General features: G+C 38.3%; 1 protein-coding gene and 1 long non-coding RNA gene across 2 annotated transcripts; both read right to left on the reverse strand.

Annotated features, from left to right (window-relative positions):
* Positions 1-394: 394 nt before the first annotated feature.
* LOC128508625 (uncharacterized) lies at positions 395-4,365 on the reverse strand. The gene is made up of 3 exons (XR_008355937.1): positions 4,240-4,365; positions 952-1,511; positions 395-545 (listed from the first exon to the last, which is right to left on the reverse strand). It is a non-coding gene; the product is annotated as an uncharacterized LOC128508625 (long non-coding RNA).
* A 6,688-nt stretch (positions 4,366-11,053) lies between these two features.
* On the reverse strand, positions 11,054-15,640 carry LOC128508483 (tripartite motif-containing protein 16-like). The gene is made up of 6 exons (XM_053479831.1): positions 15,008-15,640; positions 13,206-13,301; positions 12,802-13,035; positions 12,536-12,695; positions 11,866-11,925; positions 11,054-11,768 (listed from the first exon to the last, which is right to left on the reverse strand). Exons 1-6 carry the CDS (start codon positions 15,608-15,610, stop codon positions 11,239-11,241), a joined length of 1,683 nt encoding a protein of 560 aa, XP_053335806.1. The 5' UTR covers positions 15,611-15,640; the 3' UTR covers positions 11,054-11,238.
* Between the last annotated feature and the right edge of the window lie 1,130 nt (positions 15,641-16,770).

Below are 16,770 nucleotides of genomic sequence, written 5' to 3' on the forward strand. Positions count from 1 at the left end.
AAGGTTTTGTAACTATTCACCTGCAAAAATAACAACAGATTAAGTGTCTAACAGTGCAGGTCTTCAAGAAGGCAGAGGGATCATCCCCCAAGATGACTGGCAGTTCCCGAGGACCAAGGCACTGGATATCTGTTGGCTCAGTGCTCTGGAACATAGTCCATAAGAATACAGTCTAGAATTTCGCCAGAAAAATTTATGACTTTATTGCCGAATTACAGGAACAGACAAAAGGAGATAACATGAATGAAAGGGAGAGAGGTGAGAACATGAAGACAGAAGGGTAAAAAATGCAGAGAAAGGAACATGAGAGGAAAAAAAAGAAAAGAGATGGGAAGAAAGGCAAAGGGAATGTAAGGGAGAGAGAGAGAGATGACCAAAAGTCAACCCACCTCTGTCTGACATAAAAGCCCAGCCAAAAGCTGGCCAGTGAGGTCTCTCTTTTTCCTGAACAGGTCCATCAGGCTTGGAGAGAAACGGTCAAGTGCATCAAAGAAGTCCTCTCTGAGATTTTTTTTTCCCACCACCCTGTTGAACTCGTAATAAACCTGAAGCATAAAACACAGTAAACTTTATATAAGTTGATCAAATGATCAAAATTTGTGACCCTCAACACTTTTGGTTACATCATGTTAACCACTTCCGGCTGGCCATATACAGTAAATTCATTTTTCAGGTGCATGTTGGATATTTTAGGTGTAACAATTATCCAGAAAGACACAAATGATCAAATACTTTCTACAGACAGCTTGTGTTTGCATTACTATCTTGTTTAGTTATGCTATGGGAGCGATGCGTGCAAAGAATAGGGCAAAGAATAGGGCAGAGCCATCTTGTAAAATAAGATAGTAAAGCAGAAAAAAAACATCCTTAATTGAAAAGTTTCAACATACATAGAACACGCCCAATACTTAATATTACTTATATTTAGTAAATAACAACAATTATACAAACCTGGCTTTCTGTCAAGAGGGCTTGTCTTTAACAACTTATTTTCTCAGAAGAGTAAACGGCTTGTCCATCACTTTCTAAACAAGGGATCCATTTGGCTTTGTCTTAATCATTTCTGTGACCAGGGATTGACGAGCTTCTTCCGGGTAGTGGTCATCCAACCCCTCTAGATATTCAGGTAGGGAGTTAATATCCCCTTCCTTGGTTTCTTGATGGCTTTGTTGGGAGGGGCGGCATGTGTACTGTATCTTTCATGTTTACCACCGTTGATAGTGACATCAGTCGACCCAACTGGCGCATTTTGGTTCTATAATTACCCATCTTGAATTTGAGGCTGTTCTTCCATCCATCCCAGCCAGAGGATGACCCAGATTCTTTAAGACACGAGTGTGTTTCTACGAAGGCTTTTGCAACAGCTTCATAATCTCTCTTTGCTGGGTATGCATCAAATGCATACATGGTCTCAGCGAGCTCCTCAAGAATATCATGCTTCAGCTCTTTTGTCACTTTGAGATAGGTTCCATCTCTGAGATACATCTGAGGACATCATTCAGCTCTGAAATCTAAACCACACACAAAGAGGGGACGTTACTATAGTGAAGTTGGTAAGATCTCAAATGCTCAAAGTACCATGCTGTCATTTTGTGACAAACAGAATTTCTGTATTAACTGTAACAAACTTTTCGATCTGAGCAAATTCAGGAAGACCTGAGCATGAACCAGTAGAGATAATCATGTCTGGATGATAATTGATTCTAGGGCTGTAGCTATCGAATATTTTAGTAATCCGAGTATTCTTCAAAAAATGTAATCGATTAATTGAGTAATCGGATAAAATATACTTTTGCTTAATTAAACAGCAATGTAAAATATACAAGAGAAACAAAGATTAATTGGTTTTCTTTTTTTAAAAATCTACTTTTATTTTTTAAATGTATACAGCATTTTATCATAAAAATAAACATTGTCATTATTCACAATACAAGGAACAGCTCAGTTACAAGGGCGGCAGATCAATTAGTGTTATTGCTCCCAAACTCTGGAACTCTCTACCACACTCTCTCTGTTCTGTTAACTACATCTCCATATTTAAATCTTTACTCAAAACTAATTTGTTTTTTGAATGTTACACTTGAATCCCCCTGTCCTCTGCATGTCTGTTTTTTTTTTGTGTGTGTCTGTTTGTTGACTGTTTTTTTCTCATTGTAAAGTGTCCTTGAGCTCTGGAAAGGCGCTATATGAATCAAAATTATTATTATTATCATTATTATTATTATTATTATACCCCTATCTCACCTATGCGGTTTGACTCCCAGGGAGATGCAGTTTTAGGCGCCGTGAGCCGCCGCGATTGGCTGAAGATGTTAGGCTGACGTTCCGCAAAGTTCTGCGAGGACCGCCAAAAAAAAATTAAACATGTTAAACTTTTTAACGTAAAAACCGAGTAGGTAATATAGGGGTATTAAAGTTAACTGAGATGAATTCAGTGCATTATAATGCCATATATTCTTATTTTACAAAAGTTTTTTTAATAAACACATGTCTCATGCGTTGCGCGACCAACTAATCTATTATGAAATTCGTTGTCAACTCTTTTAGTAGTTGATTTTTATCGATTCGTTGTTGCAGCCCTACAAACCACTATCATCATTATCATTGGTCTCGTCGAGGTTGGTGCTCAAACTTAAAAGGACCAACAAGCAGAAGATGACGCCATTGGAGATGAGCACCACGAGACACTCTGAAAACCTTCTGAAAATGAATTTACAGCATCTGGCTGCTCAGACTCTCCGACAGCATCACATCCCCTACAGGGGACAGAAAGCACCAACACCGCCATGAGCTGTCTGAACAAAATAATAAACTTTGTAAAGTTAAAGTCTGATTATTTATTTATCTAGGTGAGTATAGTTGTGATGTAAAATGTTTGTTTTTATATAATTTCACATAATGTCATAGTAACACACATGGCATGTACCTGTCAGCAGACCCAGACTGGCCATCGGGAGCACCGGAAGGATTTAAAAAAATGTTTATATATATATATATATATAATTAATACATTTATTTATATTATTGCCCACCCAATGTACAATGTACTTATGATTTCCGAAATTGGCCTACAGTGAGTTAATTAAATATCTATAACAAAATGAATCTTTTCATTAGTCTGATTCTGTTAGTCTTGACTGACATTGTTATTCTATGTGCGCTCCACACCTCCACGCTTCCACAGAGCGACAAAGCGGTTAAACACACACATGCTAAAATGGATAGAAAGTGACGAGGTGAAGCAGAAAGGGAAAGGGCACGCAAAAAAACAAAAAAAAAACTTCAAGAAGAAGAAGCGAAATGTGGCAAAATTTCATGTGCAGGTCAGTTTCATCTGTAAATGACTGTAGATTTTTATTTGCATGTATTGAACCACCAGCAAATATTAGGTATAGCTTACTTAAAATACTATATGCTAAAAGACAATAATATTATTTATTGTAAAGTTACATGAGGATTTTAGCCGACAGGAGCTATAGTGCAGACATAAACAAAAATAAAGAGTCATAAAGTCTGAAAACAAAATATAAAATATTTTGTTATAATGTCATCATTATTGCTCTAATTTTTACATTTTAAAAAATTATGTCACCATTTGTGATGTTTAAAACTTTTCCTCTTTTTTTCAAATGAAGGTGGAGACAGTTAACCTAGCACGAGCTTTAGTGCACTGATCACACATCAGACAGAAGAGAAAAGAAGAGAAAATTATTTATTTTAACCTATTAGATGATTTTTTTTCTTGCCAATCTGGGTATCTACGTAATTTAAATACATAATAAATACATAAAGACATTTATTTATATTCTGAACAATCTAATTACAATGAGGTGGTTGATTCTCTTTAAGATGGAGACAGTCCTGCTTGTAACACTAGAGCAGAAGAAGTGACAGGTATAAATTAGAGGGAATAAATCAGTCTGTCTGTGGTTTCTAAATGTATTTGTGTGTGTAGGATGGCCGGTTTGTCTGGTGTTTTTAACATTTTTAATATAACCTCCATCCTACTACACCCAGCCCCACTAAACAAGACTGATTTATGGGCGGGGCGCCAAAGCAGCGAGACATGACGTCATTTGCATGGTGACACAATGTGTGGTAAGCGTGTGTAGCACAGACCTTTATTTTAGCTCGCTTTATTCTTAGCACGCTGCATTAAAAAACACCCCCCTCTCTCTGAGCGTGTGATTCGCTTTTAGTGTGGTGAAGCATGAACAAGGGTGGAGTGTTATATCTCACCTGCACAGCGGCACGAGGCCGACTTCGTTCGCGCACGCGCAGTTCTCGTGACAGTCTCGCGCCAACGCGGGAAACAGTTAAATCCAGCGGTTGGCGGTGCACGCGCCCTGAGCTTTCTGTCACTCTTCGGCACGTGACTCCACTAAACTGGAAAACAGTGATGACGTAATGACACCTAAGCTTGTGTCAAGCAAGAGGGGGGCGTGTCCAAATGAAGCCTCGCTCCGAGACATGTGTCGGTTCCCTGAGACTAATGAAGGTGCGTTCCAATCGGCATAAAGTACCCTGCAAAGTACACTACACAGGGTGTTCAGCCATGTTAAGTGCGATTCCAAACCGCAGGGACCGAAAATTTTCATTTCAACTGGAACTGCGAAGGGTGTAGGGAACGAGTGAATAACAGTTGTTCACTTTACCGGAAAAAGGAATGAAAAATGTCCCATCAGTCATTGCGTCTCGGTGGGGCGTGAAAAAAATGGAGCTTAAAAAAGGATTTATATATTTATTATCATTATTATCGAGGACGACATCATATTAAAAGGACTCATTTTGTTTTAATTGAATCAGGAAATCCTTAGTATTATATAAACTAGTAATCTGTAAAAAAAAAAAAAAAAAAATCCCGGTATATATTTAATCGATTATTATTAATCAATTATTTGTACATTTACAAGTTATACACGTTTAAATAGTATGTTTTATAATGGCAGAAGTTTTTTTTTTTCTTTTGATAAATATTCAATATTTAATGTCCGTAGCGTGAAATTTCCACAGCAACAGCTACAGGTATCCGAGGTGCTTATGTTACCATGGTAACGCAGGGAGGAAGTGACGTCTGCGCTGGTGACTTTGCATGTATTCCGAATGGTGGAGTTTAGTCGAGGGAAGTTCCCTTGACTGACACTCCCTGTACATGGAGCAGCGGGTAGGGAGCACCCTATGAAATACACTTCAGATTGGGACGCAGCCTGAGGGTTTAGGGCAAAGTTCTTCTTCTTTTAAGGTTTTTAGTGATTGGCAGCTCGGTTGTAGGTGTCTTACCGCCACCTGTTGGCGCCTTCTGGTGTGTGTGGAAAACTGATTAAAAAAAAAAAAGAAAAACAAAAAGCTTAAATCCTCTCTGCTAAATCGGTCTCATACAAATATCCAAGAGCACTGTAAACTTTCCATGTTGTTTTTCTTAATATATTTTCTCTAGAAATTACATAAGGGCTTCATTAAAATTGTAAATATGTTTATACAGTGTATGGGTCAAGCTTTATATTTGTAATATAGTTTTCCTTGTGTACATTTGGGCTTTTTTTCATATATAAAAATATGAAGAAAAAAAAGTGACCGGGAACATTATAAGTGTGACCCACAAACGAACACAACATGAGGGTTAATTGATTTTTACACTGTATGTAATTTGTTCTATAAAGACAGACTACCTTTTGATTTGCCCGTTCTACTTGACCATTGGCTTCAGGTTGGTAGCTGGGTGTCAAACTCCCTGAAACACTAAATTATTTTTACAATATTCTATGAAGTGTTGTAGTATCTAAAACATGCTGGAAAAGTGGTCTGGATATTTTGCAGGAGAACAAGATGTATAGATGATGACCATTATGGAGGTGTTATTCTGTAAGGGAGGGAAGTCGATGATGTTAATTGCTATACAGTATGTGTCCAAGGTCTTTAGGATGTGGGTAGAAGCGTGAGTTTACCAACAAGCAGGAATTATGGCTTCAACACAAGCTACACAGGAAGAGATATACTGTAGTAGTGAATACTTGTGTACATGCTGAGCCCCCAGTTCTTAGTCAGGAGGAGCTGATATGTTCTGAGGTGCCAGAGTGTCCTGTGGTGGAGAACATATGTTGGTTTGGAGGCAACAAGTTTGACAGATAGTTTGACAGTCAAGGCTTGTGAAGTTCGGGGTACACTGAAAAAGAAGTCCTCTGCTCTCTGCAGGTTTTCCGGAAGTGTTACTAGGCTTTTTATTAGTACAAAATTAATTAATTTATGTATTTTTAATTTCATATATCTGGCTGTTTAAAACCTACAATGTAAGCCTCTTTAAAAGGACTATAAAAATCTTATATGTGTTAAAGCTTGACCAATTAACATGAGCAACATTTTTCTGCCTCCACAGCTGTAGCAGTTCAGATGATCTTACCTTCACAAAGCAGAGAGGATTTGCTGCATGTTCATGGCATTTTCCTATAACCTAGACTGAACTAAACACTAACACTAATCCTGGAGTGGCCTCTACCACATGACTTACTGCCCAGAACCTACAGTATTGAGCAGACTTATTTTATGGGACTATGGAAAGAATTCAAACTTTGAATTTGTGTCTATGTTTTTGTATGATGATAAGATCATCACAATAAATAACTGTGATGCCTCCTTCTCTACCAGTTAGACAATGCTGATGTATGTAACTGTCCTAAGGAGGCCTAGCTTCATTTAGTGCTACATTCACATTTCTGTTAAACACTATGGAGTGATATCCCGGACACTATTTAAAAGGAATTGCAAATGTGTTTCCCATATGTGGACGCACAAAGTGTGCCATAATTCAAATGCAATTGCAAACTTTGCATTACCAAAAAATAAAGTTGTGTTATGCGCTAAAATGCCCCCTGTCACGGATTGCACCCCCCACGAAATCTCTGTCAAATATATTAGGACATCACAATCAAAAATTCATATTAAAATTATTATATTCAAATATATTATATTATTATTATCAAATATATTATTACTATTATAATTAACCATGGGCATGTGACAAATTAATACATGAAAAATTAAGACACGTAATACAAATTCTCTTATAATGTTTATTTTGTGGAACATTTATTTTGCAGAGGTTTGTCATGTAATACAAAAATGTTTACACTAAATAAATATTGTTTATGATGAAAAATTACACAAAGCGATTTTTATTATAAATAAGCAATACAAAAATATACTGTACATATATATGAAAAATATATATAATTTATATATTTTTTCCCTATACAAAATGTCTTTATATTGCTTATTTTATAATCAAATTCGTTTGGTGCAATTTGTAAATCATAAACCTATTATTTTATGTTCTAATATAATATTTAATAAAGGTTATGTAGGGGGGGGGGCAATCTGTGGCAGGGAGGCATTTTAGCGCATTGAAAAAAGTGCTCCAGCAGGCTGTAACAGGACAAGATCTAAAAAAATATTTATTTGTAATAGCTTCTCTGTCCACTTCAGAGTAAGAAAATATGCGATTTGTCATTTTTGTGTGTTTATTTCTTGATAAACAAATGAGATAATCTCGGTTCACCTCCATTGCTCAAATTCCCCCCCTCTTGGTTGGCGACTGCGAGTGACGTCACTCCCCACACAATCCCGCCCCACAGTATAGACCCGCCCCTGACGCTGATTGACAGGTTTCCGTGTAACGCGTTGGAAATGCAATTGTAAATGGATTAGCGATTGCGTTTGAATTTTGGCCGGCTTGACGCGCGACGCAGAGAAAGTAAAAAAGCAAACGTGGTCATTGATTTTGCTATTTAAATATGGCAGATTCATGACTTGTAAGACATGGGAAATACAAATGCAAATGAAATTTTCTTTTTTATTTGAAATTTGGCAGTCAGTGTGCGTTCACGAAGGCGAAACAGCAAACAGTAATGCAAAGTTTGCAATTGCATTTGAATTATGGCACACTTTGTGCGTCCACATACTGTGTGGGAAACGCAGCTGCAAAATGTAATTTGCAATTCCTTTTGAATATTGTCCGGGATATTACTCCATAAAACACTGTATATCAAACTTCTAATCACCGATTAGACAGAAGTTGTGTGCATTCAGTGTGGTCTAATTTTATGTTGATGGGATTACTAAAACAAGTATTTTAGAGTCATTCTAAATTTTTCTTTAACTCAGAGAACAGACACAGTCTCAGTATGATGGAACCGAAGTGACCACTCTGTGCAGCTAGCAGACAATCTGTTTAACCATGCTTTTTTGTGTCCTTTGTTGGGAATATGGATAGTCACTGATTAACTAGTTCTGAGTCTATGAGCTATGCTGGTGGAAATAAGGGCAGCACTTTCCCAAGGGGGGAAAGGACTCAGATGATCTAAAAACATCCAGCAGTTCAGTAAACATAACCTGCTGAAAGCTTTGTAGCCAATGTCGCATTGGGATGGGTTCAGGTCCCCGCATTTACTAAGAGTCTCAGAGTAGGAAATCACTCGTAAGTGGCCAAAGATTCTCAGAATGATGTCATTTTGGTCGTACTTCCAGGAGTAGAAGTAAGAGTTATTTATCAACATTCTTAAAATAGGAAATCAGTCCCATCTCCTTCATAATGTAGGAGAGCAGACCACGTAAAGATTCATACATTTACCATCAGCGTGAAATAAATGCTAAAGTTGTGGGCATCATCCATGGCACACACATTAAAATTGTAATATTTGTATATACATTTTATATACTTACAGTATACTGAATTATTTAAGTGTACGCAACTGTTTATTTTAGATTCTTCGTTATAAGCAGCACTTCATTACATTAACAAGGCATAATGTGTGTTTCACACTCCTTGGGGTACCTGCTGCAAACTGACAGGTGGCATTGATGCTTCCACAAATTGTCTTAATAGAACACTGACCTTGCGGGAAATGTATCTCATCTCCCTTGAACAACTAAGTCATCTAAACGAAAAGGTTAATTATGGTGAAAATATCAGAGAAAGAATCGAAAATGATCTGGATCAGTAAATAAGAGAGATCAGAAATCAGAAATGAATTTCACCTGACTGGAAAAAAAAAAGGACAACCTTCTCCTGCAAAGATACCGTAACCTTTAAAAGCAGAGGCAAGGTGAGACTCGAGAGATCGTCCTAAAAAACAAGAATAAGGCCTTGTCGACGAGAAGAAAAAAGAAAAAAATGTTTGATCACTTTCAAAACTTGTGTAAGGATTAAATTACCATTTCAGTTAATTTCAGGTCATGTGACCTATTGCCTCAGAATCTATTGTAAAATGTGTGGCCACTTGTTCTGCAGAGAACAAAACCTATTGTTTTAAACATTAGCACTTCAAGCAGGGTCAGACACAATACGGCGCCCCTGGAGCAGAAACGGTTAAGGACCTTGCTTAAGGGTTCAACAATGTGGTCACTTAACCTGAAAGTTATTGAAATAAAATCATTAAAATTTCCCTAAAAGATATTAATAAATATTCAAAGTGATAATATGGAGAGTCATGATACACCACCATGTATCACATTGACACTAGCAATGACATTTATGTATTTATTTATTTATAATATTAATATTTATAAGGTAGTATACTTACACAAGTAGTCTCTGACTTACGAACATTTGAAACATTCTGCATATAGAATTGTATACAATATTTTCAGTGTGTAAGTGAATGTATAAAATGTCTAAAGTCCGGTATATTGTATGTGTGTGTGTGTGTGTGTGTTGGAGAAATGAGTCGGTCTCACCGGTTTCAGTGAATCAGTCCAGGAGCACAATGATAGAAAGTGGTTGTCCTGTAAAGCTAATTTTAGAAAATCCTTAACAAAATACACAGTCCAAGAAAGTAGAAATCTTTGACAGAATGGCTCTGACTCTGACTCTGTTAGCGAATGTCCACCACAAATCAGAATCTAGAAGGCAGCACGGGAATATCCAACACCCAACTTCAAACTTCACCGCAGTCTTTGACACAATATCACTCCTCATCATTACGTGCAGTTTTACGTGTGATTGATGTCTTTACACAGCTGTAAATGTGTGTTAAATAAAACGGGATCACACAAATTATATTTTACTTCATTTGGAGAGAACAAAGTGGAGCCAGCTTTGCCAATCCCTTTTTACCAGAAAAAAATATGTACATGAACGGTTCTCGATTTCAATTCAATTTTCTTTATATAGAGCTTTTAACAATGGTCATTATCTCCAAGCAGCTTCACAAAATTAAAAGAAGATTATGGAAATGTGTAGGAGAAAGTAAAAACGTATATAGATCATAGTGATCTGATTGTCCCTGATGAGTGAGCCAAGGGCGACAGTGCTGAGGGAAAAACTCTCTAGGGATGGAAATAGTAAGAAACCTTAAGAGGAACCAGACTCAACAGGGAACCCATCCTCATTTGGGTCGTGACAGATAGCAGGGATTGATCTGCAGTCATACTGTGTGTTAGACAGCTGGAAGTTCAATATAACAGAAAATGTCTAAGTTAACATGGAGGCCAGTTCAGTTTGGCACCGGCATGGCACCAGTATGTGTCAGAGAAGTGCAGAGGGCAGAGGGGGTCTGTAACACACCCTTTGGAAATCCAAACTGGTAGAGGCCGCATTGACTTCACAGCTGATTTTAAATCAGGAGACGTCAAGAGGGGCCAATTAGCTAATTCGGCTCGGTGAGGGCCTAAGCGAGAAAAGACTTAATGGATTTTGGAAGATGTTGTGATCGAATGCATTTTGTGTCAAAGCAATAAAAAATGGTTAAGTCCACATAGAACGCTGTTGTGCTAACTGTAAAATACAAATCTAATATAGGATGTGAAGATTAGAGTAAAGACCCTGTGTAAACTCACAGTGTTTCTCCCTCAGCAGTGATATTTTACACTTTTTTACAGCCTCCTCTGGTGATTATGTGTGTTATAACAGCATGTAGTGCACTAGTTAGGGATCTGTAACATTTTATAATCCATCCTGGACGCACTGAGAATCTTCAGAGCACTCATGCCAATTCCAAAAATCCCACAATAAACAGAAATGTGTAAATGTCCAAACCACTGCAGCAAACTGCACACACACACATCCACTGCTACTGTGGACACACACTCTGGTTACACACATGTTGTTTAGTTTTATAATAGTCACAATTACATCATCCAAATGTCCAAAAAGACAGAGGAAAGAAGAGAACAGTATTAGTGAACATTTCATATTAAACCTTTATTTCAGTGAGATTCATATGAAAAGAAGAAACCAGGAGCATTTTATTCTGGATCACAAAATCTCACAGTTGATCCAGAGCTGAGCCAGAATCCAGTGTACAGAGGCTGAGTGAATGTGGTGTGGACTCTGTGGAGGAGCTTCATCGTGTCAGAGACGCTGTAGAAGGACAGAGTTCCTGCACTGTGATCCACATACACTCCTATTCTGGAGGACGGTAAAGCACCCAGCTCAGTATTAATATTGTTGTGGCAGAAAGTGAGAGGAGAAGAAGAACACCGAAGACTCCAGGACTGATCATTGCGTCCAAACACACACTCATTACCCTCTCCTTTCCTGCTGATGTCTTTATATGAGACTGATAAATCTCCCCATCTCTCACTGCTCCCCTCCACCTCCCAGTAACAGCGTCCACACACACTCTCCTTACACAACACCTCACAGTAGAAGTCAAATCTCTCTGGATGATCAGAGTACAGCTGCTTAATCTCACTGTACGTCACCGCTCTGTTCTTCTCAGACAGAATAAGTTCATAATTTACTGTGTTGGGATCCAGAGTCAGATCACAGAAATCTAAAGACATAAAATACTGTGAACATATACTGATCAAAGAATATGTGTGTGTGTGTCTGTGTGTGTGTGTGTGTGTGTGTGTGTGTGTTACACGTACAGTGGAGAAAATCTTCTCTGCTCTTTGGTTCTGAGGGTAAAATCATCTGAACTGCTGCAGCTGTGGAGACACAGAAACAAAATGACGGAAAAATCAGGTGCTGTAAAAGACAGAAACAGTTTGTTACAGCCATTTTGCCATTTTGATATTTTGGGTTTCACCAACTCGGAATTTTGGGTTTGATAACTGAAAGTTTATTTTTATTTTTTAATTTTATGTTTAGTAGTAGTTTAGTGATAAGAATTAGGTTATGAGATATGAATTTGTATTTAATTTGTGTTTTACATTGTATCTGGGATGGTGTGACATCATCAGGTCAAAGGTTATATAGCCATGGCGCTGATTTTAGATGGAAGTTGGTGGAAAATGCTGTACGGTTTTCTCACACTGTTTTGACCATGCTTTATGTTATGTTTGGAACAATAAACAATACTTTCGTTAAGTTTAATATTTCTGCATAATTTACAGCTAGTTTTTATTCATGTTTTTTCTCAAATAGACTCAATAAACTATTTTCTTTTCTACGCATCATGGAGTATGCGTTCAATCCCAACCGGGCACACAGCGTTTTTTCATCACCATGGATTAAACAAAGAAAATAGTCGCTACACAGTTTAAAGTCCTACAGTTTGTGAAAGTAAAGATTTCAGATCAGGACAATTTCTCTCACCATGTCGAGGGATTTTGATGAACTCCTCCTGGCAGAATTCCTCGAGTCTCTTTTTCAGATCAGAGAGAGATTTCCTCACTCCATCAAATGAGAGATGTTGATTGACAGTGATGCTGGGTGAGTCCTCTTGTCCAGAAGAGACACTGAGAGACTGGAGACTCTACAGAGAGAAAGAAAACATCATGGAGAAGGAGAAAGGAGGAGAAATATACATGTGACTATACAGACAGGTGTGTGTGTGTGTGTGTGTGTGTGTGTATAAGTACCTGGATGAACTGGATGTGATCGTGTGTGTGTGAAAGCTGCTCCAGCTCAGTGAGTCTCCTCTGAAGATCAGCAATCTCCTGCTCCAGTTGCTCCAGGAGTCGTTCAGCTCGACTCAGTTCAGTCTTCTCCTGAGCTCTGATCAGCTCCGTCACCTCCGAGCGCTTTTTCTCCATGGAGCTGATCAGCTCAGTAAAGATCCTCTCACTGTCCTCCACTGCTGTCTGTGCACTCAGCTGTTACACACACACACACACACACACACACACACACACACACACACACACACACACACAGGATTTAAAGCTCATCTATCATTCCCTCACTTACTGCGACTCTAAATGACTCCATGTTGTCCATGTTGTGTGTGTTTCTAGGAGCAGCTCTGTCTCTGCTCACTGCTCACCTTTATAGTGTTCACAGCCTGTTTCAGCTCCTGCACCTTCTTCTGCTTCTCCTGGATTCTCTGCTGGGATTTCATCTGCTCCTCCTTTAACTCACTCTGAGGACAAATAAAACACATTTCACTCTTTATGCATCATGAGGTTATGAGTTCAGTGTATGAATATTAACTTTAGATAAAGGGTTAAAGTTCACTCGGGTTCTATAGAGAACCTTATTAAAGTGTAAAATGACAGAACGTTTGTGTTTTTCAGTTGTAGGAGAAGTTCATAACGAGTGATGAGTAGGTGATAATAATTATTATGACGTGTGTTTAGTTCAGCATTAATGAAAACGTGTTGTAGTAGAAAACGCTACTTCTTGGAAGAAATGCAGAACTCAGTAGAACATTCATATACATAAACATTCATCCCAGTCCTGATCCTGGAGCGTTCCTGTCCTCCATATTTAGCTCTTCCTACTGTTCTAACTAGTCAGCTCATCAACACACTCTTTGTGTATGTGTGTGTGTGTGTGTGTGTGTACTGAGGGACATCTCAGGCTCTGTGAGTTCTTATGGTCGTGGACAATAAGCATAAATTTGGGGACTTCTATGTATAAAGATAGGTGTTGATTTTCAATAAACAATATTAAATATTGGAGGAAGTGGATAGCGCTGTCCCCTGAGTGTGTTACGCCGCCCCCAACGGTGCGTAAGCGAGCAGTTTGAAAAGATGCGGTCGGCTGGTGGCACATGGTTCGGAGAAACCACGTGATAGTCTTTGGCCCTCCCGACTGAGTGGTAGTAGTAGCTTTAATGTGGGAGCCCCCTAGTGATGGGGAGGAATTGGCCACACCTTAAACATATTTTAAGATGAAATTTATATATTTTGTGTGGAGATTTCTTTTATATAGCTACAGATGTGGCCATTAAGACTGCGCATGTTTTTCCGCGAGATGCCGCAATTTAGCGTGTGGCGTGCCGCGACTTGCCCTAAGCAACATTTGGGAATTTAAATAAATGTGTTGTGCTTCATTAAATTTCCGCCAGATGGCGCATGGAAGGACTTTATCTAAAAGCCGGACCAAGTACTGTACTACGAAGAACTGTGTATAATTACTTAGTCTAAAACAATATTGTTTCCAATGCTGAAGCAAACATGAATTTTATTTTGTTTTACAACAGATATTTCATAATGAACGTGTGTATATGTGCTTTATATTATTTTCATAATGATAAAATGAGATGCCCAAATTTGTGCTTTAAAAGTTTCTTATATAGTTTTTGTAATGTCTTAACAGGGACAAAATAATGAAAGACTGAAAGTAGGCTATCTGATGCCTGATCATGAATCAACAATATATATATATAAAATGAAGTACCATTTAAAGCTATGTGATCATTTCTGCTGTCAATGAGCGCCTAAGAGACACAACACATTTTCGGGCTTCAGTAGACACACAATACTTCAGACTGAAACATGACTGCCCCCTACAGGTAATGCAGCTGCGGCAAGTCGCGGGATCCCTTTTCTGGAAAGTGCGTTTTTAATGGCCAGATCTGTAGTATTTTATTCATGGATTTGGATTCATAAAATTGAAATGAATAAATACTTTATATTTTGCAATCTCAAGTATTAGTAGTCTATGTGTACAGATGAAGAACTGTGGAACGGGTGAAACTCGAAAAAAGAGGACACACTTTGTGACATTCTGTTGTTTTTGTTCAGGGTGTTGGGGGGGAAAGACGAGTAATAAAATAGAAGAGAAGCGCCTGACGGAGTTAAAAAAATAAAAATTACAAAAAAATATAAAATGATTTCTCACCTGTTTTTCAGTTCTGTAAGCTTTAACTGAGACAGTGTCGTGGCTTCTGTGTTCATCCGTCACACACAGATAACAGATGAAGCGTCGGTCAGTACGACAGTAGATCTCCAGCACTTTATCATGCTCAGAGCAGATCTTCTCTTCTAGATTTCCAGAAGCTTCAACTAAACTGTGCTTTTTCAAGGCAGGAATCTCAAGATGAGGCTTTAAATGACTTTCGCAAAGGGAGGCCAGACACATCAGACAGGACTTGACGGCTTTGTGTTTTCTCCCGGTGCAGAAATCACACTCCACATCTCCAGGTCCAGCGTAACAGTGAGCAGGAGAAGCAGCTTGGACTTCAGTCTTCTTCTTCAGTTTCTCCACCACTTCAGCCAGCATGTTGTTTCTGCGTAGAACAGGCCTTGGAGTGAAAGTGTCTCTGCACTGAGGACAGCTGTAGACGTCCTTCTGATCCTCCTGATCCCAGCAGTCATTAATACACACCTTACAGAAACTGTGACCACAGGGGATAGCCACCGGATCCTTCAGGAGATCCAGACACACTGGGCAGATGAACTGATCCACTGAAAGCTGATCTACTGAAATACTGGCCTCTGCCATTTTCCCTAAACTCCCACTGAACTAGAGAGAGAGAGAGAGACTGTGAGTTTCGTTTCTTCTAAAATGAAACGTCACTTCCTGGTGTGTGTGTGTGTGTGTGTGTGTGTGTGTGTGAAAGAGAAAAAAAAGGAGGAGCACAAGGACAGAGTTCATGAATGTTCCTCTATTAACCTTTTCTTGGACACAATTCCTTTTAGGGCAAAATAAAAACTCTAAACTGCACCACATAACATTCGAGTCTGTTTAGGAAAGTCTGAGCTTATACACTATCTGGGCTCAACTTACACACATTCCACAATTATTATCTTTATTTCTAAAACCGGAAACCAAAATGCTTTACACAAAGTAAATTTACTATAATAGAATTAAGACAAAATATTAAATCCTTAATATTTTAATCGTAAAATAAAAATCTGAAAACAAATGATTAAATAAGAATACAGTATATTCTTGAAAAAAAAAGTAAATTAATAAAGCTTTTTCAACACTCTTAGCAACAGATCATCTACTTCAAGGTACACAGGAGTGGAAAAAAATCTCCCTTGAAGAACAGTTTTGTACCTTTTCGATAAATGTACCCTTAATGGCACGAGAAAAGATTATTTTCTAACAGCATGTAAATTATACATTTTGAGGGTGTATTTCAGAAAGTGTGTTTAGTGAAAATTTAGAGTTAGTTGAGTCAGGATTCGAGGAAATTCCGGGTTTTCGGTTTCTAAAAGCCAGTTGAGTTAAACTCAGAGTCGGTTACTATGACAACACACTCAGTGAAGCTAACCTGCCCACTAGCATTCTGTGGCTACATTCAACATGATGTTGTAACGCCGCTTTCTTTTACATCTCACAGCATTAACTCCTTAACTAATAACATCAGAAAGTAAACACGTATAATCCCGACCGGGTTCACCAAATAAAAACGCCAGGACACACACACACAGACCTGTCTGTATAGTCACATGTACACTACCGTTCAAAAGTTTTAGAACACTTTCTAACTCCATGATGGTTCCTGATTTTTATTTCTTTCTACATTGTAAAGGAATGCTGAAGGCGTCCAAAAAATGCATTAACCTCCTTTGAACAGTTAATGGTGAGATGTTTCTGCTACTTCTGCTCTGTAAAGACTTCATAACGCCTCTAATCTGACGTCATTTTTCAGG

This window comes from Clarias gariepinus, chromosome 2, assembly GCF_024256425.1.
Source record: "Clarias gariepinus isolate MV-2021 ecotype Netherlands chromosome 2, CGAR_prim_01v2, whole genome shotgun sequence".
Classification (NCBI taxonomy): domain Eukaryota; kingdom Metazoa; phylum Chordata; class Actinopteri; order Siluriformes; family Clariidae; genus Clarias; species Clarias gariepinus.

Coding starts and splice junctions, on each gene's coding strand:
- LOC128508483 (XM_053479831.1), bottom strand. CDS start 15,610: ATGGCAGAGGCCAGTATTTCAGTAGATCAGCTTTCAGTGGATCAGTTC. Junction 13,036..13,205: donor AGGCTGTGAACACTATAAAG/GTGAGCAGTGAG, acceptor TGTGTGTAACAG/CTGAGTGCACAGACAGCAGT. Junction 11,769..11,865: donor CAGAGAAGATTTTCTCCACT/GTACGTGTAACA, acceptor TTATGTCTTTAG/ATTTCTGTGATCTGACTCTG.